This window comes from Eurypyga helias, unplaced genomic scaffold, assembly GCF_000690775.1.
Source record: "Eurypyga helias isolate BGI_N326 unplaced genomic scaffold, ASM69077v1 scaffold12718, whole genome shotgun sequence".
Lineage (NCBI taxonomy): Eukaryota > Metazoa > Chordata > Aves > Eurypygiformes > Eurypygidae > Eurypyga > Eurypyga helias.
The window spans coordinates 8478-34943 of NW_010267600.1; the positions used below are offsets into that span (position 1 = coordinate 8478).

General features: G+C 39.9%; 1 protein-coding gene across 1 annotated transcript; it reads right to left on the reverse strand.

The window, feature by feature from the left end:
• Positions 1-3716: 3716 nt before the first annotated feature.
• Positions 3717-26457, reverse strand: SLC13A4 (solute carrier family 13 (sodium/sulfate symporter), member 4). Its single transcript, XM_010157481.1, has 16 exons — positions 26359-26457; positions 20346-20474; positions 18182-18318; positions 17455-17636; positions 16618-16672; positions 14916-14955; positions 14234-14311; positions 13148-13338; positions 11778-11897; positions 8858-8959; positions 7778-7879; positions 7074-7171; positions 6640-6773; positions 5739-5900; positions 4498-4635; positions 3717-3854 (listed from the first exon to the last, which is right to left on the reverse strand). Exons 1-16 carry the CDS (start codon positions 26455-26457, stop codon positions 3717-3719), a joined length of 1905 nt encoding a protein of 634 aa, XP_010155783.1.
• Between the last annotated feature and the right edge of the window lie 9 nt (positions 26458-26466).

Below are 26466 nucleotides of genomic sequence, written 5' to 3' on the forward strand. Positions count from 1 at the left end.
ACTGTGGAAAAAACCAAAATATGTAGCCTTAATAGGGTTCTAGTAAAAGATAATATAAAACTCTAAGGTGAAATAGTATGCTGCTTCTAGTTAATTGTGATCATACTTTTTGTATAGGAATCTTCAATTCTTGGCTGAAAGCATGAACTTTTGTTTCTAGGACTTGATGTATGTGTTGACTGTTGAAAGCATCTGGAAATCACTTAATTTGAAATCAGGTTTATCTCCCCTCTGAAGAAAATGCTTCAGCTTTGGTTATTGGCAGAGACAAGCCTGAAGTTGAATGACCGTATGCTATAAATTACCAGCGAAAATTTCTCACTTTGTCCCCTTGCCATTAATTTTAAATAAATAATAAGAAAAGCAGCAATCAGCACCTATTGCTGTTACACTGTGAGCTGTGCAGCTTCCCAACCTTAAGCATGTTCTTCATCTGCTGCTGTTATCCTTTATGGTATTTGGTTTCTGCCACTAAATACTTTCTCATGTGCTTTCTTATGTCTTCAGGACGTAAGGAATGGAACCATACATTTACATCTATGGGCAGAATCTGTCTGTGGGCATGCACTGACTGCTCTGACGTGGAAAAAGGTCCAGTAGAGCACACTGTCTTCCTACAAATGCCTGGTGGGACGTGGCAGTGACAAGTGCCAGCAGCTGTGGACATCAAAGTGTTTGGGAACACACAGAAGCGAAGGCTGCTGGGGAAAGGCCCTGCCCAAGTCCACTCCAAATTTCTCTGCACCAATCTTGTGGGACACCAATGGTGCCAGAGACTCACAGAAATGTTTCTGAAGAAATACTGCTTGAGATGTGCAACAGGCACCAAGCAGTTTCCATTTACCTAGTACTGTTGGTGCCCACCGCGTTGATTTGTGAGTAATCCTAGACCTCCCAAAAGCTGATCGGCATGCTGGCTGCTCGTCTCTCTTGCAAATGAGAGTATCCCGTGTTCATATCCCCTGGGAAAGGTGTGGGATAGCAAAGCCTGATTGGAGCTGAGCTGAGCAATAAGTATTAGGAGGGTGGCGGGTGATGTGTTGCTGAGCAGCTATGCAATTTGGAGATGGCGGTGGATGAAGCGTGAAGTGGAAAGGATTAGAAGTGTGCACAGTAAAAGGCCGGAGCGGCTAAGCCTTGGGAAGACAGCAAGCCAGAAAGAGAATTTCTTGGCAGGGGGAGAATGATTGGAAGTAACTCTGGGCACTGTGACCAAAGGTCCTGCTTGTGCAGGGGGGCAGGACTCTTGGTACTGCAGACACCCCCACCCACTGAGGTGCTTGTTCCTGGAGAAAGCTGCCTCTGCTTGTGGACAGGCACGGCAGCTTCTCCTGCCTCCATGGATTTGGTGCTGTGTGCAGCTTGCTGGGGGACTGCAGCTCCTTCTGGGAGGGAGGGATGCTGGGGCACCTCTGAGGAGTATGTTGGGGGCTGTGCCCAGCAGCAGCTGCTTGCCAGGGAGCAGGAAGGCACCCAGGGAGGGGAGCTGCAGTGGTGTGGAGGACCTACAACTACAAGGAAGCTTCCTATAAGGAAACTGGGGTTGGACATTTTTACAAGGGCCTGTAGTGACAGGACAAGGGGGAACGGGTTTAAATTGAAAACGGGGAGATTTAGATTAGATATTGGGAAGAAGTTCTTCACAGAGAGGGTGATGAGGTACTGCAACAGGTTGCCCAGAGAAGCTGTGGGTGCCCCATCCCTGGAAGTGTTCAAGGCCAGGCTGGATGAGGCTTTGAGCAACCTGGTCTAGTGGAAGATGTCCCTGCCCATGGCAGGGGGGTTGGAACTAGATGATCTTTAAGGTCCTTTCCAACCCAATCCATTCTATTATATGAATCACTGATCAAGGTCCCAGAGGCAGGCGTGACTTTTGTATGCTGGGGTGTAGCAGAGCAGCAAGCTCAGGATAGAGGGAACGCAGGAGTTGGGGGAAGTGAGAAGAGTTGAAAAAGTGAGGCTGAGGTTTGTTTCATGGATTAGGAGGGGCATGGGGATGCACTGAGCCATTGATTCACAGGAATACTTTGGTTTTCAAAACCAAATTTGCAGGTACTACTACAAATAGCAATTGTTTTGCTAAAGGATGTTGTCTCTTGCTTTTGGTACAAGGGTTAAGACATGCTGTTGTGATTTTGTTCCTCCTCTGCCAACCCATGACCTCTTACTGTATCTGTTTATTTGCAAGACAAGCCTGTGGCATCCCTCTGTTTCAGCAGAAACAGTAAACCAACATCTACTGCTGTCTCAACACTACTTCCCTAAGGGCTTGGTGGTTTATAAGGTGAAATATATCCTATTTATCTTCTCAGAGAGCACCAGAATATGCAGTAGTAAATAATTTATTTTATTGACATTTTATTTTTGCAGAGTCGACATTTACACTAACATCTACAGAGCCTAGATTATCAGTGGAAAGCATTAAAATTCATTAAAGTAGATATATAAAGGGTGTGATTACATATACAGCTTAAATGCATTGACACTGAAGAAATGATTAAAACCAAAACATAATACAAGAGAAGGTTTGCTGAGTATCACAGGGATCCAGTCAGAAAAGCAGGGCATTCAGTTTGCAGATGAGAAAGAGATTGACCTTTTGGTTTGGTAGTTATCCGCTCTATGGCACAGTTTCCTACATCTGAAGTTCCTGTTCTCTGGGCTGCTAGAGAGCAGGAGGGTGTGATGTTCGCATGAATGTGCACTATGAGGAGATACACCAGCACCACTCCACTTCAGCCCTCTCCCTTCTTACTCATGGAGCAGCACTGAGTGCCACCTTGGATGAGATTGTACTTTTGCTGTCAGGGCAATCATAACTGCGTAACTATCTAAACAGCAGATGAAAAGAGACGAGAGCAATGAGTCTGTTGGCCTGGTAAGGGTAGGCTGTTCACAGCTTCCCCTGCTGAAAAGGCACCCAATGCAGTGCAATGATAAGGAAATAAGGTATTGAACAAAACTTCCTATCTGTTTCCAAAGCTCTTCCTTCCAAAGCAGAGATTGCAAGTACTGCAATGTTGGAAAATTTGTACTGGTGCTGTGGAAAAAACAATCCTCCTTCCCAGGAGAATTCTTCCTATCTGTTTGGTGGTTCCTGTTATCCCTTTGAACTTCTGTAACTGGTAATTGGTAGCTGTATTTCTGTCCAGGCCATGTGGGTTAGATGGGAAAGCATTTTTTTCCAACACAGTGATGAGTCACCTCAAAAGAATAATAATATTTTGCCTTTAAAATAAGTAGGCTTATAGAACTTTGGGTTTGGGCATAAGACTCCACCTTCATTCACTGTTGGAGTCAATGGTAGGACTGAATATCCTGCTACTGAGTACACCAGTGTATGTATACTTGTCTTCTGCTATTGGAGTCCTATATCCCCTGTTTTACAAGTCCTACTTAATTGTTCTAGGGCATGAAAAAGACATAGGCAGAGATTTTGGAGGAGAGGTGTTTTTCAGAGTTATAGTATCATAAGGAAGGCAACAACAGAGCAAATCTATTGTCTCCTTCTAACTCATGCTGATTTTCAGAACTGAAAAGCTTAGACAGAACTCCTCCCTGGAGATCTTCTTCATGGTTTTACTATGGATCCTGCTTCTGTGTATACACAGGTTTTCTCCTTTCTTTCATATGTGCAATGTAGGTTTAGTATTTTGTCCCAGCTCACTTTGGTCTTCCATTTTTTTCTTTCCTTTTTTTTTTTTTTCCATTGGAGATTATGTTTGGCTAGTGACATTGCCGACCACTGCCCATTCTGGAAAAGTATTCAGCTGGAAGAGCCTAATTCCCCAAGTGTTGATTGCCACCATGACAACAGCCAGGCCAATTAGGTTTACACCCAAGCCAGCTTTCACCTACAAAACCAAAATACATCTCAGAGCACAATCAATGACAACTTGATCAAAAACCGTTAACATGGAAAAAAGAAGGCAGTAGGGTGTATGTATACTGATTTATATAGGTAGTGATAAATTACATATACTGATTTCTAGGGCAAATAAAAGCACAAGTGTTATGTATTAAGGTATACATTGTGGGATTATTCAGGAGTGATAATCATAGGTTGATGCAGCTCATTGACAAAATTGCTTAGTTTGTCCCATGAACGTCTCAATCACATCATCAGAATGGGGTCTTATACCACAAATAACAAGGTGATAACTACATGACTTACTGTGGAGCTATGCAATAAATCTAATTTCTCATACTCTCCTGTGCTTGTCTGAACAGATCAATGCAAAGGTTGTCGTACTCCTGTTCTTACATACCTCTTTAGACCATTACATTCATAAAAAATAAAGATGAGAAATGTAGATATCCTACAGCAGATGTGTGGATGTTCTTAACATGACAGCTCCGTCACATAACAGCAACGCAGAACAATATGCCTGTATATTAGCACCAATATCATCATCATTATTACTGGCTGCTGGATGTGGGGAAAAGGTGGTGAAGCTGCATGAAAGATGGCAGGATATACCTGATCGCAAGACTCACCATATCTTTAATCTGGCAGTGCCCATAACTGAAGACAATGGCATTTGGAGGATTACCCACTGGCAGCATCACCGCAAATGAGATACACATGGTGACAGGAATCAGGGTGTATAAAGGGTTGATAAGCAGGGTTTCTGACTGGAAGGAGAGAGGGAGAGGTGTTTCACTTAACCAACAAAAGCCATTCCTCACAATTGGGATGAAACGTCCCTCTGCTTTATGTGAAGATAAGATTCTGTGAATCTCAGCTCCTTAGTTTCTAAACTGAAGTGTGGAAGTCTTTTTTGGTTGTTATTTTTTGGTTTGGTTTGGGTTTTTTTGAGGGTAGAGTCAGGTTATAATTTGTAGTTGGTCGTGCTCCAGGGATTTCTCTTGAGACATTTCACTCTGGTGGAGGGTAGAGATTGCTGCTGTTAGGCCAACTTTGCTCTTTCTCCCACTTATTCTGCATGTCATTCTGTGTTGTCTTCTAGATCTTAACACTGGCTATCACTTTAGTCTTTATTCAAGAAAAGTCACAACAGGCTGAGATGAAAAACTTACTTTTTTCAATTGCTGGTGAGAAGGCAGTGATGATGGAATACTCTTTACAGTAGTCTACAGAATTGTTCTTCACGGCAGCCTTCAGCGATGGTGAAATTTTGCATTTTTGTTTACATTGCTATGGTGTAATTTTATGTCAGCGGAAAAGGGAAGGGTATCCACAAGGCTGACTTCATTTTGGAGAGGGAAGCGTCTCCACATTACTTTTACAGTCAGAAAAGAGAGACTGCCTGAAGATGGCAGTTCAGACTACTGAAAATAGATTACTGCTCTAAATTTCTGTTGAGAGTCTCCTTCTGAATGGAGCAGAGATAAATCTGAACTCATAAGTAGTGAGTGAGTGATTCCTAACTAGTGAAAAACACATTTAAAATAAAAGTAATAAGAGTATCTCAATCTTTATGTGGACTTTGTCTATCTTGTTGATTGCATCGCCACCTTTTCTTGTACTTAGACTATGAATCCCTCAGCGCAGGAGCTATGCTTTCACTTTGTCTGAGAGATACTGAATAAATTTCTTGGTGCTAAAATATGCTTTTGGCTGCCCAAGATCATTATTTTACTTAAACCCAAGACTGCAGAACAGTAGCTTGGGAACTGAGGCTGAGTTTCATGCAAACATAGTGTCTGACATCCTGAAACATTCCCACAAGCCAGTCAGGAAAAAACAGACTGAAAATGTCATTGTTTTTACTCACCATGCTGCATAAAATAGGCAGAAAGATGGTTATGGTTGCTGGATTGCTAACAAACTCTGTTACTAAGGACACCAAAATGCAGGCCAGCAGAGTTACAGCCCAGTAGGGAAGGCTGCTCAGGGAGAGCATTTGGCGTCCAATCCATGTGGAGAGGCCAGAGGTCTGGGGAAAGGACAGAAGCACAAGAATGACTAAATACTTGGTATATTTGTAAAACAGATTCTTCTCTTTACAGCAGAGAACCCCACGAGGAAATAAACAAAGTTTAGGTCATTGCTTTCTGCATTTCCTTTTGTTCAGTCAACTGGATTTCAATGCAGTGCCTAATAAATTGTGCCCAGTAACAAAGAAATAGATTTGGCTGTCACTACAGCTGATCTTCCCTCTTTCTTCAGCATGTGAACTGATTGCAATGTATTCATCTAGTTGTCTACATGTAGGAGTCTATAAGACAGCTAGGTGTGTATTCACAAATTATACTGAGTGTAGATACAGTCAGCAGAGACTGAAGCATGATTTGTCCGACCAGTGCTAGGAGCTTGGCTCAGTTGCCTAAACAGGGCAAAATCCAGTGGTATCTGAGATCTTCCCTCTCTGGTTAGCTGCTAGTTGAGACAGGGTGAGGTGTCCATCAGTTCCTGTATCATGTCTGCCAGCCTTACGGGAATAACTGTATATTCTGAAGCATGAAATGGCAGTAGATGCCCATGTCTACACAACTGATTTGAGTCCTAACCGTCGTTTTGTTACTAGATAGCTCTCCATTGAGTGCAGGGAGTTAAGGGCTAGGTTATGGACAAACTTGAAAGTATCCACAGTATCCAAACTGGGGAGCATACAAAGGGATAAAAGTTCAGGTTTATAATATTTTTAGGAAGGAGGATAAAATTTAAATCAGCACCTTGCATCCAGCCGCTAAGGCATAACCTCCTCCAACCAACACTACAATCTCCCAGGGCATGGTCTTCTGGAAGTCCTTCCAGGTAATGATGGAATCCGGTGTGTTAATTTCTGTTGATTTTTCATCATCATCACCTATGTAAAAATAAAGCAAGTGTGTGACCAATATTGCACTGGCCTTTTTGAAGAGATCTTCACATTTTTCATACTAGTAGGAATAATAAAATATCCGTGTGAGTTTTCTTGAGAACTATATGTGGGAGAGGTGAAGAAGCAGTGTGTAGCCTATTTCCCTGGTTAGACTGGCCTAAGAAAATACAGCATATTGACCTCCCACAATAAAAATATCTTCTTGGAAAGTTTAGAGAGAACAGAAAAATGTCATTAAAGGTCTTGGAAAATGTGCCAATCTCTTTCTTGCTGCACCCTCCTTACCTTTTTCCTTTTTTCCAAAACATGGCTTTTTTGCTGGAATGAGGAAAAGGAGAAACCCAAGAAATACAGAGACAGTGGCATCAGTTCGGTAACCTTTCCTAGGAAAAAAACAGTGGGATTATCATAAGAACACACTAACAGAAACATTTTCAAACAGGGTACATGGCTCCAAGCAAGTGGTTGTGGGTGAAGTATTTCCACATCTGATAGCTTACCTAACAGTTGAATAGAAAAATCTATCTGCATACGAAGGCTACAGATTTGAGGTTGGATTTTTTTTTTTTTTTCTGTTTATTAAACTGATACTGGTAGCCAACTTCAATCTAACATTCCAGTGAAAAAAAATAAATCCTTTCTGGTTTACAAATCTGTTCACTTGAAAGTACAGAAAGATAGTGTGTTTACTGGAAGCAAGAGACAGTAAACACATTCTGGGGAAAATCCAAATAGGAGTGATCCTTTAGCAATGAACTGTAGATTGATTTTAATTTAAATGTTTAAAATTCATCCTGAAAAAGTATTTTGAGTAGTGCCAAAGTCCACAGAGCCTCAAGAAAGCCCAATATTGTAAATTGGCTTTCTGTCAAAATTAGAATGAAAAATTAAAATAACCTTAGGCAGTAGAAATGTAAAGAAAATTTAAGTTCAAATCACATTCTTTGATATGCATATTCCTCTGCAGTTGTTTAGGGAATTGCACTTACTTCTCAAAAAAAGATGACCATCCTGGTACAAAGCCAGGCTCACGAGTAAACCAAAGCAAGGTCATCAGAATGAAGAAAAATCCAGTCACCATCTCGGGATAGCTAAAAATCAAAGCAGAAAAAAAAAGTATTCTAGGAATTAAACGCAAGTTCTATCTGAAAGCAAATTTAAGAAGAAGAAAGCAGAAATTGGTTCCATAAAAAAAGATTAAAAAATACAGAAAATGGAAAGGAAAAGTAGTCTGAATTAAAGAATTCTACCTTGGGTTCCCAGCTGAGAACCAACTAAATTCAGTAAAAAATAGACTAAAAGAATCCGTCTGTATTTGCAATTCAATCATTCATGCCCAAGACCCAAAGGAAAATATTTATAAATGCTTGGTTTATATTTGCATTATTATCTGATCTTTTGAAAATGAAAATCTTGCAAAATAATCTTTTCAAGAGAGATTTCTTGCCGGCATGAATAAAGACTAATGGCAGCTTGGAGGGCTGGACATCTCACAGAATGGGAGCTTTGCTTACTGTGAGCTTCTATCTACCAAAATCGGTATGTGCCTGAATTGGGAAGGGGGTTCCTTTAAAGACTTAGTGCAAATCAGGGCCAGACCTTAGTTCATATGACCTTTGGACTCTAGTATAAACCTGGATCTCTCCTTTCCTTATTCTTTAGAAATAAATAAAGGAGTAAATAAAGACATGTTTGCAAGAAAGTCTTTGATTTTACTTTGGTTTTGCATTTAGTTCTACTCCTGTCCTGGAAAGGAAAAGAAAGAGATGACAGTTTAAGAACAGTGAGCCAAGGGTGCCATGGAGGGCAATAGGAGAGGATGGTCCTGCTGAGCGAGGCAAATTACTAAGGAAGGCAGGTGTGTTTCACCTAACATTTCCCAGCTTTTTATATTCTTCTTGAATTCTTCTTTCTGACATTTCTTCCCGTTTAGTTCTACTTCTGTCCTGGAAAGGAAAAGAAAGAGATGACAGTTTAAGAACAGTGAGCCAAGGGTGCCATGGAGGGCAATAGGAGAGGATGGTCCTGCTGAGCGAGGCAAATTACTAAGGAAGGCAGGTGTGTTTCACCTAACATTTCCCAGCTTTTTATATTCTTCTTGAATTCTTCTTTCTGACATTTCTTCCCGTTTGGTCTTCTTCTTCTTGCTCACAGAACAGGTCTCCTTAAAACTGAGGTAGATAACACAGTAAAATTAGACAAGCGCATCAAGTTGGGGGGGGAAGTCAAAAAAATCAAAACAATGAGGCAAACTGAGAATTCCCATTACCAGGGCTTGTTGGGAGAAGATTTGACTGAGGCAACACCTGATGGCAATGGGAAGAGGAATTGTTGCATGTGATCTTTGCATAGTCTAGTTTCCAGGTCTTCGGAGACACAACACTAGATGCAGCAGGAGGGTCCCCAGGGTGCTCTGACTAACACTGACTAGCATCACTGTGCCATCCCGAGCTGTGGCTCTGCTCCATTTGTATAGGCTTCCTCAAACAGCTGCCATTGGCCAGATTTCTCTGGTGCCAAAAACCTCCAAAGGCTAATTTCTATCATTCCATGGAAAGACTGTGACAAAGGCCACCTATCAACAGACTTGTTAATGGGGGGACTGTATGCTTTCCACTTGGATGAGGGATGTCCAGCACATATGGGGCCCAGTCTGGCTTTTGAGCCCAGATTTGAATTGAATATTCTGGATTCACAGAAAGTAACGGGGGAAATGCTGTGCTGAGGATCCTAATAGCTTTCATGACCTATCTGCTTTTACTAGAAGTAGCAGATTCTGAACCAAGTACCATCAGTGTAGCACCAAATTGCTTCTGCCGCAGAGGCCAAGGCAATAAGCCCAGTGTTTTGTCATGGTGAAAAATGTCTGTATTTCTGCCAGGGACCTACAAGCACAAGCACTTTTCATAGCTGAATATATTTAAACCTAAAATTAGGTGAAGTCCTTAAATTATGCAGATTGCCTTCATAGTATAACAAAGCCTGGAAGTTCCTAATTGAAATGAATATACCTGGAAGTTCACTTTTTTTCCTTTTCTTTTTTGCAGTAGCATCACTTTGCTGTGCTTTGAGGCACAGATCTCTGCTTTTCTGCTCCAGCTGTACTGTCTGTCACAAAGCAGTGTGTGGGGTGGGTTGAGAAACCCCTGCAGCTAAGCCAGTCTGAAATAGGTTGCAGCAGCAGCAGGGGCTTCAGTGACACAAGTACAAAGGGAGCACAATGTCCGCGTCCTAAGGTTCCTGCTATTTTGTTGTGTCATTTGGTACCCCACTAGAGACCCATGCCATAGCACTGGCCCAAGAGTGCACCACTGTCTCCCTCCACACAGCTGGTTAAGGCCAGATTCTCAAAGGAATCTGTAGCTCAAGATGTAGACAGGCCCTGTCTGGTTAGCAGAAAGTCTTAAACAGGCTTTTAATTTCACTTGCAAATGGACACCTATGTGACACTTGGTTTTAGCACACTTAGTACTGCCCTGCACCTGTAAATATTTAAATTTCCTTGCAAATCTTGCAATTAGACTTCAGTAAAATCCACTAGCAGTAATACAGCTTCTGGAAGAGAAGAGCTATGTGGTTTATAACGGCCAGCATAGTAACGATTCTACCCTTGTCTCTGCTTTGCTGGCAAAAATCGTTTGGTGGGTCCCTTATCCGTCCCCTTGGAACTAGTCTAGCCATGTTCCAGCTGGGTAAAGTAAGAACAGATTGATGACACTGGGCTTCCTAGGAAAAGGACATAAACATTACAGGAATTCAGTCAACATTTATGCACAGGCATCATGCAGCTGTTTCAGCATGTTACAAGTGTTTCTAGGCTTAGGGGATGTGAAGGCAGAGCGTTGTAGCCAAGCTCCGAACATAATATATTCTTTAAAGAACTGCATTTAACAGGAGTCAGAGATTAAGGATGCTTGGAATCAACCAGTACTTCTCAAAAAGTCAATTATGCTTCAGTCTTTGGTATTATTTAGAACAACATTAATCAGCAGGAGGTCTTGGATGCATTGTGGAATTTCAATTTATTAAAATAAAAAAAAAAGTAATTGAGGGTCATGTTAGGGCCTGTTTCCTCTCAAGATTAAAAAAAAATAAAGGACTTGCTTTAGCCTTTTAATTTGGAACTACAAGACAAGGCTCAGGAGACTGAATGAGAGAAGGACATAGAGCTATTCACCTCCAAATTACCTCTTCAAATCCAGTGAAGGTCAGCAGCAAGCAGAAGTCATTATAATTTTATTCGTTGTCTTACGTGAAATAAATTAGTGATGTCAGTTTGTCTTACTTTTAAGAGTAAACTAAATCAAATTAAGGCCTCTTTAATTCTGAGTAAATGTGTCTGAATCACAATTTAATGCAGATTAACTAATCCACTCTAAATGCACACATTTAGTCAATTTTCATTAACTTTGCTGAGTGCCTCTGCAAAGAGAATACGTGGTACAAATGAACTAGGAGACTAAGCCTTGTTTTTATTTTGAGGCTAAGGGACTTATGGATATCAAAAGTTATTTGTCTCTTAGGCTGTGAGTCGTTTCCACTTCAAAGGGAAATACATATGGAGTCTGTTTAAGTGGTTTTACATTAATTTCATTGATCTGGGGGCAGATCTGAATAGTAACTTGTTCACCTGCAGTTATTTTTCTATGCATCTTTTCAGCTGTACTTTTCCAAAAGGGCTTTTAATAAGATTTTTGGTTCACAATGGGATTCTCACAGTTATGAGGGTCAAAAAAGCAGTTGAATGCACAGTGAGGATTTCCATCAGCAATACCTAGGCACTTCACTCTCAAGCAGCAGGACTGCAGACTGCTGCCTGTGCAGCACAGCTAAGCAATAAAATTTCTTCTGGTAATTGTTCTGGCAAGAAGGAAGTTTTCACTTACTTTTCATCATTTGCAACTGGAAATACCTTTATGAGACATGTTCTAAAGGAGCCACAGATGCCCTGCTTTCGTAATCCATTCATCTTGAACAACCTGCACTCACTTGCAACCCAGAAAGAGCCAGTGCATCCAGAACCAAGTCAGGACCAGCATGATGAGGGAGATGGGGAAACTGAACAAAAACCAGGTTCCAAAATTCACCACTTCAGCATTTGGGTAGTGACTGTAAAGGTAAAAGAGTGCACAAGAAGTTAGAACAGTAAAAGTACAGACACCTCCAATATGCAGAGATGCACATAGATATGAATGTATCTGCCAAGGCATGGTAGAACAATTGCATCAGTATGTATTTGTGATAGCTGCATTATATGTGCCTGGTGAACCACTTGCCAAAAGATGTCAATCATTGACCATGCCTGACCATATGATGACCCATATAGCACTTCACACCTTTAAGACCAGATGGTCTGGATTGTCTAAGCAGTTTCAAAAACCTATAGAATTACCTGTTGTTATTGCTAAAGCTCTTTTTGGTGTGAGCATACTTAAGAATGATTTCACACAGAAACTCTCTGTATGTATTATCGTGGACCACACAAATAATCACTATAGTCTGCCTGGCTCTGACAAAGATGCCCGATATGTGCATTTGGTGGAAGTGTCGTAACAGCAAGATCTTTGAAAATTCTATAAAATCCAAATCTTTGGGCTAAGGATGGCTTCTGAATTTAGTTTTGTTTCCTACCACTATTTCAGAGAGAGATATGAAGGATACCATGGCAGCAGTGACATCAGTTCATGATCAGAATCAGGTCTGAGCTTGGATGCATATTTGTGCATGAGGAAAAGTCCCACCAGTTTTCTGACAGGTAACATTCATGTCTTTGAGAGCCCTGGATATATATGATAAAGGAAATAATTACATGATTACAGGGCTGCTTCACATCTTCCCTGAAGCATAGGCATAAGGCCACATTTCTAAGTGTATTTATTTTTGCACTACATATTGTGCAGCCTAAGTAATGATGCCTCTAGGTTCACCAGAAGAACTTGTTTTCTAAGAACCCATAGAACACCTCAAAGCTGATTTTATGACATTTTGTCTTTTGTGAATATTTCTATTTATCTTCTTTGTTATATCTTCACAGACTTTGTATTTACTTTTCCAGGGTGCCTGCTGCCCTCATGATAATCAGTTTGTAAAATCAAAATGAGAGGTTGCTGAAGAAACTTAAATGTTATCACATGCTAAGGAACTTTTATTTTGCATGGGAGAAAGACATGAACATGTATTGTCTTAAGCTTCCTCTTTCAACCATTAACTATTAGTAATAACATTAGAGGAGGAAACAAAATTGCTTTCAGAGAGACTGTCTTAAAAGAGTTCCTTGAGGTAGTAAATAAGCCATGGGGAAAGCCACAGAGATGATAATGACCCAACCACCATTCTCACACAACCACGATATCACTTACTTGTTGAAGTGCTCTAGGAATATGAGACTAGTGGATGTCCCTATGATGGTTGTCAGTCCTCCAATGGTTGCCGCATAGGAGATACTCAGTGAAAGGCATTTGCAGACCATGTGGTCATGTCTGGTCTGATAGCGGTATTTAGTGCTCAGGTCCAGTTCCGAGGGCTTAGGAGGTAGGACTAATATCTGAGCCTGTGAGGGGATACATTCACCAGAGAGCAGGTGATCAGAACAGCAGCTCGACTTGCTCTAATGCCATGGTACTACTGGTCCCAGAGGAACAACAGGTTTCTGTAAGAGGGGGCAGTTCTTTCTTCACAGAGATTAGCTGAGATCACAACTAGAAGCCTGTTTAGGGGCCTGAAATTGCCTGGTCTGTGGCAGAAATGTAGGACAAACAGTAATTGGACTTCTGGCTATGGTTTGGGCAAGCTCCAGTTCTTACTGGAATCTCAGCTGGGTACCAAAAGCCCTTGTGGGCTGCAGGGGCAGGATGCCAGCACTGCAGCAGTAGGAATCTGTAATCCTTGAAGCTTATGAGCAGCCACCAGACAAATGCTTGGTGGACATTTTGCACTTATACTGGCTCAGAATTGAAATGCTAGGTGTCTCATAAATGGCATGAAACAGGCTGGGCAATGGGAGTATGGAAGAAAAAGATACATGAAAATATTGCTCCAAAAGAAGCTTTCTTAGCAATGACAGGAAAGGCTCCATGTTGCTAAATAAAGTTTTTGCACTGGAGAAAAGGTACAGCATTTCAAGGCACTATACATGCAACCCAAGGCTGTAATTTAAGATCAGCAAAAAGGCAGCAAGTGGTTCAGATAGATTTGTTAAATTTATTCATTTGGATTTGGTTTTATGTGGTAAAATCTGTCATGCTGTAGGTTCTTCTGAAAATAGCAGTTCTGGGGCAGTCTAAATGGAGGCAAGAACTAGCAAAGGGTCAAGACACGATTGCTGTAAAGTGATGGAGAAGGATTCCTTGTAATACAGTTTACAAGGAACAAATATGAAACAGTGGTGAGCAGGTGGTGTTCACATCTGCCATTTCCCTCACCCCCTGGGTGTAACGTCTCCTTACCTGAGGTAGGTGCTGCCCATTGCTTTTGGAATTCATCGTTCCAATAGGGTTGGCTATCATGTGCACACCATTCATACTCTGTAGGGAGGCAAGTGTCTCTGAATTAGCCTTTCTTCTGTTCCTAGGGGCACTAGATTAGAACTGAAGATGATTTGTAAAAGTCATGGGTAGTGGGCTTTTGGAAAAAAAAAAAAAAAAAAAGCGCCATAATCAGATTTTAATTTGAAATGATCTTAAAATTCAGATTATAGGTCTTCCCCCTCTGCCATGTGGCAGGCTCTAACAGATCCCTTGCTAGAGGCTATGACTTTTTGATATGTGTAAGTTGTTCTAGTAATTGAGGTGTGTCAGCTGCAGAAGCTGGCAATGCCTTGACAATAAAATAATCATATATGAACTTTCTAGAAACTGTATGGAATTGGTAGTTTGCTAACTAGATCCCAGGATATCCAGCAATAAGTACAACAGACACTACAGGGCTAGTGTTCCCCAGCTAGATTTGTGCAAGCAGGCTGATAGGTTAATACAAAGCAGGTTATTCTGTGATACGTAGTCTCCAATGACAATGACTACTCGTTTGAAATAAAGAAGATGGCACTTGGTGGCAGAGCTATGTGGGTGGTGTTCTGATGGTTCCTGTTCGGAGACAGTGTAGCTCAGAAGATACTACCTATGACAATACCTTTGAATGCACCAAGGAGCTGAAGTCAGTAGTAGTAGCACTAAAAACAAAGAAAGGAAAATATACTTTAAAAATGCCTGTGCACCCAGCTCCCTCAAAAGGCACATATCATGGGTAGGAGGGGCAACATCTGCAGGTGAACTAGTGCCTACTGAAATGGTGAAGAATACCATTTATTAGTAGTTCTTATGTGGTATCTTGGGTCATCATTATGTTTCACAGCTCGCTCTCTCTAGCTGTGTAGCAATGGAGTTTCACCTCCATGCAAGAAAAAGATATGTATTCTGGGTAGTATATAGTCCATTCTAGGAGTGGACTCCATTCACAGTAGAGTCAATCACCGAGCAATCCAGCGCTACCGCTGTCTTGTTCTCCTCAAGTTCTTCCTCTGCCAATCTCTCCAATGCTGTTTCTGAGCACCTACCTGTACCCCATTAAAGCCTTCGCTAAAGTCTGTCCTGTGTGGCAGTGAACTGTGCAAACAATCCACTCAACTTTTACTTTGACATTGAAAGCTGATCTAATTCTGGAAGATATGCTACTTTTCTTTCCCCACCAAATTTCAAGCTCTTTTTCAAGTAATACTTTTTTAATAATAGTTCTGTTATGAAATATTCCACACATACTCTTAAACAGGGCTTAAAGGGATTAATGGCACAATGCCAGACCAAATTTTTCATTCTATACCACACAGAAAATATGGCTGGGATAAAAAGAGATAACAATAGAGGGAATATTGGAGAATTTATTAGTCTCTAGATGAATGAGAAAACTATTTAGATCTTGCAAGGTAACTTAAAGTCATCAACATGTGCTGTTTGAAATATAATGTTTGTTTTAAAGTAAATTTTTTTAAGGTGTAACAAGAACATGTTTCTCTCTTATTTTGAACTCTTGTGAACAAAATAGAAGGAGCTCAAGAAGGGATTGTGCAATTTATTCTCACACGTTGTAAGAAGATGCTCCTTGGTATTTATACTATAACATAGTTTTAGGACAATTACTTTGTATATTCTCCTGTGTATCTTGAAATGCTGATTAATTTGATAATTAGAAAAAGAAATTAGTCTTTTCCTTGATTTGCCCTTTTCACCTTACTAGATTTTACCCCAAGTAGAAACCTGGTTAAAACTGTAGTGTTTCAAACCTCTGAAGAACTCTGTCTATATCAGAAGAACTATTTTACAATTTTTGGGGGAGGAGGAGGGGTGGTTTTTGTTGGTTCTTCCTCCTCTCCCCCACTTTCATCTCTCTCTTAAATGCTCTGGACACATAAGAATTTCCTCAGGAATCCTCTAAGTTTTTTCCCTCAGGATATGTCCTGTGGTCACTCCATACTATGCTTGGATCCTTTCCATCACTGTTCATTTTGGGGAACAGAAATAAAAATCTGTGGACAGAACTCTCTCATACAGCACAAACACAGACTTCAGAAGAAGATCTTTCAAACCCTGAGGAACATTTTCCTTCTCTCTAAGATGGCCATAGTGCTATAAAATAAATAAATAAATCCTGGCAAGCTTTAGTGGGATCCAGACAATTACATTAATCCTTACATTAATAAGCCTTCCTTTCCCATCACATCTAAAACATTCACTTGTAAACATCTGCTTGGCCTTCCTGGCCCTACTCCTGGGTTCATGTCATTGCAACCTGTGTAGGGCTCAAATGTCCAGTCATGATGTACAGGGTTCATTCTTACTCCTCATTGATGAAGATAAGCTCCAGTGATGGCTGGCCATGCTTTTCACTGAGACCTGCAACGAAGGAAGAGAAAGCAGCCCTTGCGGTAAGAACTGAGCTGAGCCCCTAGGCCACACCACTGAACCTGGAGAAGCTACTGAAAATAAAATCTTATACAACCCTCTCAGGTACTCTGTGACCTTTATGCAGCCTTTTACTGTGTCATATTGTTCTGATGGCATACCTCTGGCAATTAAATGATTATCATGCCTATGAGACAAAAGACTTAAATGCCAGAATTTAGACGGAACTAGATGACATCATTTTAAGTCTGGACTGTGTGAATTGAAAGAAAGAGAGACTCTTTTTCTTCTCAAATCCTTTCTTTCTGGGAAAGAATGAGAAAAACAAACCTTAAAGCTCTTACTGTTCCAGGAAACATATTTCTGTGGAAATTGCTCTGACCTGGACAGCCTGGAAGGGAAGGGGTAGAATGGGCAAGCGTTGGATTGTCACAAAGCATGCTTTTGGACCTCTTCTACATTTCTTTGACTTTCTTCTCAGAACTTTCCTTCCAAGCCTATAAAAACCTATGACCTAAGAGTTAATGACACAAACTCCAATACAAGCCCTGATTCAAAATAGTCTCCCAATTCTGATTCACCCATCACATCTTGAAACTTACTTTCTTTTGTTTGAAAGAAATAGCCACAGTACAAAAAGAAACAGCATGAACCAGCGTGTTTGGCAGTACAAGTCAGACAACACTGACTTCGACAGAATTTGAATAATCTGTATCAATGAGTCTGGTCACTGATAAACAAATGAGAAAAGAGTGGCCAATATTGACAAATACCTATTGGCTCGTTTTCTTCAATAATGGTGTTGCCTGCAGTACTGATGACATCACCCTCCTCCTCAGCATTCACTAGTTCCTGGAGCACTGCCTCCACAATTGGCATCACCATGGCCGTGGTGGATGTGTTGGAAAGCCACATGGAGAGCACCGTGGTGCAACACATAAAGCAAAGAAGCAACCTGGAGTACAACACAGTGAAAACTTTTTAAGGCATTTGCAGAAATACTAAAGGCCTCCTTGCTTAATGTGTTCATTAGTCAACTGATAACTACTCAGGGTCTTTTTCTTCTTGTGGATGCCCAAGTATTGTGCTGTGAGCAGATAAAACGCTGCCTTGTGCCAAGAACTGTCGTAAGACAACGTATCAGTGGAAGCGATTTGCTGCCCCGTATGGAAATCAGCATGTGACATGAGAAACAGCGATTTTCAGCATGCCCAGGATTTAAGCATCTTTTTGTGTATGCTGAAAACCAGGCAAAGACAGAACATAGGGACTAAAACCAGTATCAGAACAAAACAGAAAGCAAAGGGACAACAAGTCAAAGAGTAGGAGGTGGCAGAAAGGGCATGAGAAAATTTATAAGCTTTCAATTTCTGAAAGGTGGGTAGGAAAAAGACCCCAAAACCAAGCTAGTTTTTGCCCATGGGTTGAAAAGTCAGTTATTTGCTCTCTGAAGCTGCTGCTGTCAGCCTCAGACTACCCCGAATTCCAAGGTTCACTCACATGCCCGGCTTTGCTCCAGCCATCATGACCATGCGCAGGGCGATTCGCTTGTGGAGATTCCATTTTTCTACTGAAGCTGCCACACAGATCACACCCATGAGGAGCAAAGTTGTGTTCTTGAAATATTCGGCAGCCACCTGCATCAAGGGCAAGGGTGAAAGAGTCAGTTAAAAAAGCAGTAGCTACCCTACACAGAGAGTATGCTGAATGAGAAGAAACATGGTACCATGGTTTTTTTCCCCTAGAGAAAGAATGACAGGGAGCTGGAGAAAATAAAGAATTCATAAGTCAAAATGTTCTCTTTAATCTCTTTCATGTTATGTTTACAAATAACAAGGTTCTATACCCACTTGTTAGTAGGTTTCTCAGCTTTGAAGAGATCAAGAGAAATTTTACTTTGAGGAGGATGTTCACTGCCTGCAGTTAGTCATACTCAGCTAGGACAGATTGAAACAGCCACAGAGAAACCTCTGCACTGAAGGCAGCTTATTCATGTATTTCATCTGCTTTTTCATTCTGGAGATGTTGTTCTCTATCTTTTTTTGTCTCTTATGTCTTTAGTTAAACTATTGAGCAAAATATGGCATCCCTGGAACCTACAGCTTCAGAAAAAAAGTCCTTTGGAACACGCTCTCTGAGTGCAATAAATAAAGGTTGGGATATCACTGTAATGATCCACAAAGCCAGTGTCAGAATTTTTCACAATGGAAATCCATGTCCATTGTATCAGGAAAATAGGGCAAAGTTTTTAAAAAAATAACATTAATTTAAAGGGGATGCAAAAATCATCAACTGGCTCAGCAAAAAGTTCAGAGACCACATGTGGTCCTCCAAACCAGCATTCTTGAATGTGAAGCTTGCTGAGATATTAAAAGTTGTTCTGTGAGTGACTGTATAAATAACAAATGAAGGAAACCAATACATTCTCCCTCACCCCTTCTCTCTCTCTCTCCCCCTCCATCTCTCTGTCTCTCATGAAAGCAAACAAAATGGGAGAAAATTAAAGTTACAAACAGATGCTTGGAGTCTAGCTAAATTTTTCATTTCCTTCTCATGCAAGCCTTCCCAAGCTGTTGCTGGAATATTTTTCCAAAAACATTATTTCTTCAGTTTAAAATAATTCCTGTAACAAAATGTAGGCACCAGCATTTTAAAACAATTAAAATCACTTGAAGCAGTATTTTTTCCATTGTCCTCAGTTCTACTGACATTCCTTCATAAGAATTACATTAATGTTATTTTGTGAAAGCTTCAGCAAACTATTTAATTATATTTAATTAACAAATACCTATGGTGACCTAAATAGGCTTGGCCATCATAGTTGTGTGCTAAAACTTTTAAATATCACTTTTTTGGCTTTATTCCACTGTTTTCTTTCTCATTAACTTTCTTTCTTTTCCCACTACCTTGTTAAAAAAAGAATCTTGAACTGAATGAAAAGAATCCATCAAGCCAACAGCACAAAGAATCTGTTGTTTTCCTTTATTCCTTTCACAGTCATTTTGGAGAACCAGGTGAATACTAATATTCTTATTAATACAAATGTACATATATACAACACACTGGCTCATGTTCTTAAGCTCCTGTGAGTTATTTGTGGCTTAAACTGTTAAGCAAGAGCCCTGGGTTTATTTGGCACTGCAGAACAGCAGACTGGAAATAATGCGGCATATTCAGATTTATTTTAAAATATAGGCGTATATTTCTGTTCCTAAAGCAAATAATACATCCTCTGCAGTAGTCTCACTGTCATTTAATATGATATTACACTGAATTTCTGTCAGTTTGGCCTTAAATTTTCCTTCTCCAATATGCTGCAGAATTCTGCAATGAAAATGCATAACTGCTTTACTTCTGTATTAGGAAAAAAAAAGTCCTGAAAATATTTAACTATGTTGATATGGAGTGTACCAGATTATATTACACACTTGTTCCACCACTGGGAGGAATAAGACAGGCCATACAACTCTTGGTTCATGCTTGACTCCATCCATTTCTACTTTTCTTCAGTAGAAAAAATTGCTGGCTGGCCCAAGTTACATGTTACATGATATATGTTTCTTCCTCCCATAGCTCTTAGTCTTGGTAGTCCACTAAGATTAGTTTCATTCAAATAATTGAGATTAAGAATATTGAATGATAAAAAACTGCACACTGATCTGACCTCACTGGACTTCATGACTCCAAAAAGTGGGTATAGGAAAGCAGGAACTAAGGCTGCTGCACCGAGAGGTACTGCTTCAGAGACCCAGTATACAGCCGTCACGATCAGCACGTAGGCACATGAGGCTTCCTGTAGGGAGAAAGCACAGAGGTTACGTGTTACTGCCCCACCAGCTGCTGTGGAAGCCTTGTGAACGTGTTTGTAGGACTCACCAAACTGCGGGTACCTGGACTTAAAAAACTGAACAAAGACTGCACAAGGATATCCTAAGGACCAGTTGTTTGGGTATGAAATCTAGAATACCATCTGAAAGGCCAGTTCCAGAAGATGACACTAATGCAAGATTTCTCAAATAAGTTAGGCAAAACATTGGAATAAACTTACTAAACAGCAAAATAATGGTTCCAAGTGCATTTACAGATTTGCTTGATTTCCATAATGAAATATTAACCAAACATTGAACTGTCAATCCTCATACTGGGACTGTGGATCTGGTACTTCTACATAGCTTTCTCTCCAATATTAGACAGGAACAGGAACCCATAGTTTTCAGGGTCAAATGAGATCGTTCGCATTTGTCATAGGAGAGATAAAGATTCAGAGTATTTGTCAGAAAAGCCACAATGTAAGACTGCTTTTTTAAAACAGTGTGCAAACCCACATGTTTTGTAAGTTGGTTTTCTCGGGTAATTTCCGCAGACCCTTGGCAGAAGACCACAGACCTGAAGGGCTAAGTGGCAAGAGGCTAATGGTTAGTCGAACGAATGTGCTGCTGTCCAAGGTTCTGGTAGAGACAGCCGTGACAGCATCGTGCTGAGCACCCATGGAGAACTTGTATTTGATGGAGAAAGGTGCTATCTGCTGAATATTTTTACAGGAAAACACAGCCAGTCCGTGGAAGTTTTCCAGACATTTTTTTTTTTGACAGATATGTATTTATTTGTGGAATTCAGTGGAGTTCTCCTTAGGACCAGTTTGTCATGCTTCAAAATCTGGGGATATTTCCTGCTAATAATTACAGAATTTACCCTCAGGACAATGTTTTTCCATTTCCTTTTCTCAAATCTGAAGCCTGGGTCTAACTGGCCATTTTGTGGAAGCTAGTAGGTCTGCACTGATTTGCACCAGCTATGAATCTACTTGTTCTTCATTGTTCACTGGATATTCTCTATGAACTTACCAAGCCATATGGATTCAAAGCTCATACTGGCTATCATTTAGAAAACCCACTACTCACAAATGCTTTTTGCATGTGGCAAATATAATTTCATTACTTTTTTTTTCCTGACTGAATGACTCCCCAGTTAAGCAGCTTTCAAGAAGTCACACAGTAATTCCCATAGATCCTTGTGCAAATCAATGAGCATGTATTACACTTCATATTTTTGCAAATCAGTTTTGTGAACAGGGTTGTAAATTCTAAAGTAAGATCATACAAGGATGTCGGTTGCATGGAATAAATCAATATCCTGTATTTAAATTCATGTTTATACATGTCATTTTTACATCACCCCTAACAAAAAGCCACAATCAGCTGTTCCTCTTTTTTTTGGTACAGGATATGTTAATAACAGGCAGAATACAGTCCAGAGAAAAAGTTAAGATAGAATATTCTGTGACATTTCTTTCACTTGCTTAAAAATTGCAGTCAAGATTACTCAGAAGCTTGTGTCTATATTAGCTGCCAGACCTTGCTCTGACTCTTATTTCAGAAAAAGGTGACATTAAACAGTTCTGATTCAAGTAAGGGCCACCAAAATAACTGAAGTAAGTTTATCAGGAAAAATAATTTCCTTGAATCAGATAAAGTCCAATTACTTTAGTATAAAAATATGAAGAGTATCTGAAAGGCTATTGGAGAAATTTAGGCCTGGATTGATCCTTTACGGATGGACAAGTGCTCTGAACCACAGAAAAATGTGCATATTTGTTTCTCTTCCTTAACTTTCCTAGAAGAGTGGTTTAGGTTTTAAGCTCTCCAGTACAGGTTTCTGTAGTCCTCTATGATCGGGTCCTTCAGCAATATATTACAATGAAAGATTGTATTGCATTTGTAGCTTCACTGCTACCAAGAAAAAAATATAAGAGGCTAGAGAAGGTTGGCTTAGTATGGATGAGATCAGAGTTTGGTTGTTTTTTTTTTTAATATTCATGCATTATGAAACATGCATTTTATGAAATAAAATTGCTATGCTTTTTGGAACTGCAAGGGCCAGTGTTCAGTTTGTAACAACTTCAAGTGATTACTCAATTTAAAAAGAGAAGCAATTTTGACATAAAAATAGAAACAATTTTTAAAGGACATGACAGCCATTAGACATTTTTAGTAATATCTACTAGGAAGACAAAACTAATATGGATAAGAGTCACAGAGCTGATGAATTGGCTCATAAACATTAGCCAACTTGCTGCTCAGTCACCTTTAACTACATTATACTTCGTGATTAATAATCCACAGAGGAGAACATAGGGCATTTTTGTGACCTAGTGACTATTTGACACTTTCTTTATTTTTTAACTCATTACTTTCTGCTAACAAACTGCTATGTTTTCACAGGCTCTGTATGACAGTAGCAGTTGTCTGAGGAGAAAAATGCCTTTTACTGAAAAAGCATTGATTTTTCATTTTGAAGCAGTGCAGACATAAGATCAAAGAGATATATTTCACCAGAATTCATAAAATTAATTTCATCCTAGCCAGATTCAAAGCTATTTTGTCATTCCAGAAATATACTTCTCTTTAATTTCTTTGAGCGTAGATAATAATTTTCTATTGTTCCTCTGTATGTAGCAATAAAGTAGATTGATAGTTGACATGGAATAGGACAAAGGCAAGTTGCATCTCTTTCAAAACCTATCTGGGTTGGGCAGTGTGTCCCTGTGTTTCCAATACCAAGGCTGTAAACTGTTTACAAACACAACAAAAAATAAAGCACATTTTTAAATGGTATAAAACTGGGTAGCAAGTACTAGGAAAGCCAAATTTGATAATCTCCACTAAAAACTTAATCAGCTTATCTAGCAACTTTCTCCGTTTATTTTCTCAGTGCTTTAAAACAGCTCGTTTCCAAGAGAAACCATATTAATCTGTTCTATTTAATTGAACGGAATTTATATATTTAATTAATGGTTACCAGAGCTACTAAGCACTAGACTGAAGTAGTGGCTGTATAATTTTAACTATTTCGCCCTTCTCATTTCTTGCGGTACAACTGAAAATTACTGTCAAGGGCATTTTAGGACTTGAAGCAGGGAATAGGAAAATATGTGATGGTTTGAAAGCACTACTATCTATCTTCAGTCAGTCCCTTAGGGGAAAAAAGGAAAAAGAAGCTGAAAGTGGTTAAAAATGCCACTTCTTTTTAAATAAGGGTCATGAATAAAATATTTGGAACTAACACATCTGAGGATCTCGGAGTGATTAAAAAGAAGAATAAACTCTGTGTTGGTGATTTGCCCACTTTAGGGTGTGCATTGTATACCTTGCATGCAGGTATGTGGTTAAACTGTGCAAAGAACAGGTAGTCTAGCCTCTGGACTACCATCTTTGAGCTGATGGGATCACACTATAACACCCTCCCTTTGGCTTGGGTAAATAAAAACAAAGGTGAATGACAGTATGCCATCCATGCCTGTTTGGAGCAGGTTCTGTGCTTTAAAGCCCATTCCGCTGAATTCATATTTCAAGGTGTCAACATCCCCTGATGCTGCAAGTCTCACAGCTTACAGAAACTCTTGCTGACTTATGAGGAGTCATCTACATGTCCTTGATTGGGTTCAGTGCCACTGCAGGACCTGCAGTCATAGAAGACCCTGCCCACAACTGACTGAATTCATGTGGCATGTTTTATGGTATCACTGGAGCCTTTTTGAAAAAAAGTGGGTAAAGATAAAAAAAACAGAGACAAAATTTCTCCCATGTCACTGTTAACAATGAGGGAAATAACGACAGAATGAAAAAGACCCACAGTTTGTAAAGCACACAATGTTGTTTTCAGTACATGCCATGACCTGAAATGCATTTACGTGTGCCCCAAACTGGCTGTACAAGTCAGAGTTCAGGTATAAACTTTGGAAAGGAAAGAAGAATTCAAGTAAATTTTCTTGGGTTTATTTTTTTGCCCAAACATTTCTTCTCACAAAATAATAGAAAAGAAGCTGTGGACATTATTCTCATTAGCCTAATCTACAAACAGTTCTGAGTCCTCGTCCTCCCTTTGATCACTCTTGCCACTACACATGTAGTGCTCCTTTGACTTTTCCAGAGTTATGCTGGTATCAAAGAATCTGCAAGCTGACTCCCTGCAGAAATGCAAATACAAACTGCCTGGTAATTCTGATCTCTATAAGAAAGACAAAAAACTAATATGACTCTCTGATAAATGAAAACATAAGTAAGCAAGCAGGCAACAAATTTAATCTTCAGGTTTAAGAAGTAATCACAGTCAATTGTTTGTAACAAAGTAAATACTACACTAAACCACTTGAATAGCTCATTGTCAACTATGTTTATTTGGTGTAGATGTTTTCTGAATAGCATTATAAACATTTGTCCAACTCTGGGTCAGATTCATGGCTACAATTCACAATCTGTAGACCCTCATGTATATATAAAGTGGATGTAAAACATCATCCAATGGCTTTTCATATCACTTTGCAGTAAAGCAACACCATGAGGTGCAGAGTGATAGCATAGAGGAGCTTGTACTGAGTAATAGCAATTCTTGCAGCAATCCTGTCAGTGAACTTCTGTTTCAGCACCCATATGATGCTGTTACAACTCCCTTGGGTATTAAAGAGTTTTCTTGTTGCATCCTGTGCCTCTGAATCCAGTAGGGAACAAACATGAGTGACAAATTTTAGTGCAGTGAATCTCATGTCTCTTAGGAGAGGTTCTCAAGCAATATAGAGCATGTGACAATTACAGTGCCATATGGGCATGTCAGAGAGCCCTTCCAGTGACATTAGGGGAGATTAAACCTTTTTTAAAAACAGGCCTCTGTGAAATGGCGAGCCGTGCTGTTCTCTGAGGAAGAACACGATTGTCTGTTATTCATTCCCGAGAGAGTGGAAATAGAAAACTACTATAAGAGGACAGCTGAGATACACGTTGAGGTTCAGAACAGGAAAACGCGTTCAAAATACAACACAGAGTTCAGTGGTGTAGGAACATTTCCTTTCTATGAATCCTGTTTTTCTTTTCAAACAAAACACTACGGTATTATTTTTTAAGTCAGCCATGCAATCTCTAATCCTTTGTATTTCTATTTAATAAAATGGTAGTATTCATAAATTCTCTAGTACTAGAAGGCAGAATTAATCTTTAGCAAGGTAGGGGAAGGAATGGAAATTGTTGGACCATTTAGATATATGGCTAAGACTATGGAAGCACCAGCTGCAGAATTTTTAATACATTGCAAATTTTGATAAGTTAAATATCACCATCTGTATAATGTAGGAAAACATTGTTATTTTATGGTTTACAACTGCAGAGACATGCATAGAGAGGAGTTAACCACATGGCCAAGGGGTACTCAGTAACTCCAAAATGGTCCGACATGTCTGTCACTGAGTCTTAGTTCTGCCTTACTTAAATTGCTATCCTAAATCACAAGTCCTTCCATGCATACTTACTACTAAAGACACTAACAGTATTCCTTTTAAAAGAGCTCTCCTTAAAGAAAATTTTACAGATATGTTTGTTCTGTTCCCCCTTCCACATACACATTGTTGTAGAAAAAGAAGAGAGACAGCATTTCTGCCTTTCTGCAGTGCTTTACTGGCTTCACCTGGTTCTTCAGCTCTGCTTGTGACATGACTCAAGATAGCTCTGGTTCTTACTGTGATGAATTCTCAGTGACCTTCCCACCCTCCAATTTTAAGTCATTTATTTTTCTAAGACCTATGCTTATTTAGATCTTTCCCTTTCTTTTTTCATGCTGCAGAGTTATCTAGCATGATCACCTACTGCACTCAGAGGCTTTGTTAAAAAAGAAAATGAAAATGTACTTACACTGCTGGGGTATAAGAGTGGCAAAGGAAGCAGCAGAAGTGGAATGAGAACAACAAGCAAGAGATTTCTGGATCGGAGAATCTCCTTCATCACTGCCATGCTCTTTTT

Coding starts and splice junctions, on each gene's coding strand:
- SLC13A4 (XM_010157481.1), bottom strand. CDS start 26,457: ATGGCAGTGATGAAGGAGATTCTCCGATCCAGAAATCTCTTGCTTGTT. Junction 14,312..14,915: donor GCTCCTTGGTGCATTCAAAG/GTATTGTCATAG, acceptor GCCTCCCTACAG/AGTATGAATGGTGTGCACAT. Junction 5,901..6,639: donor CCTTAGCGGCTGGATGCAAG/GTGCTGATTTAA, acceptor TCCTTTCCCCAG/ACCTCTGGCCTCTCCACATG.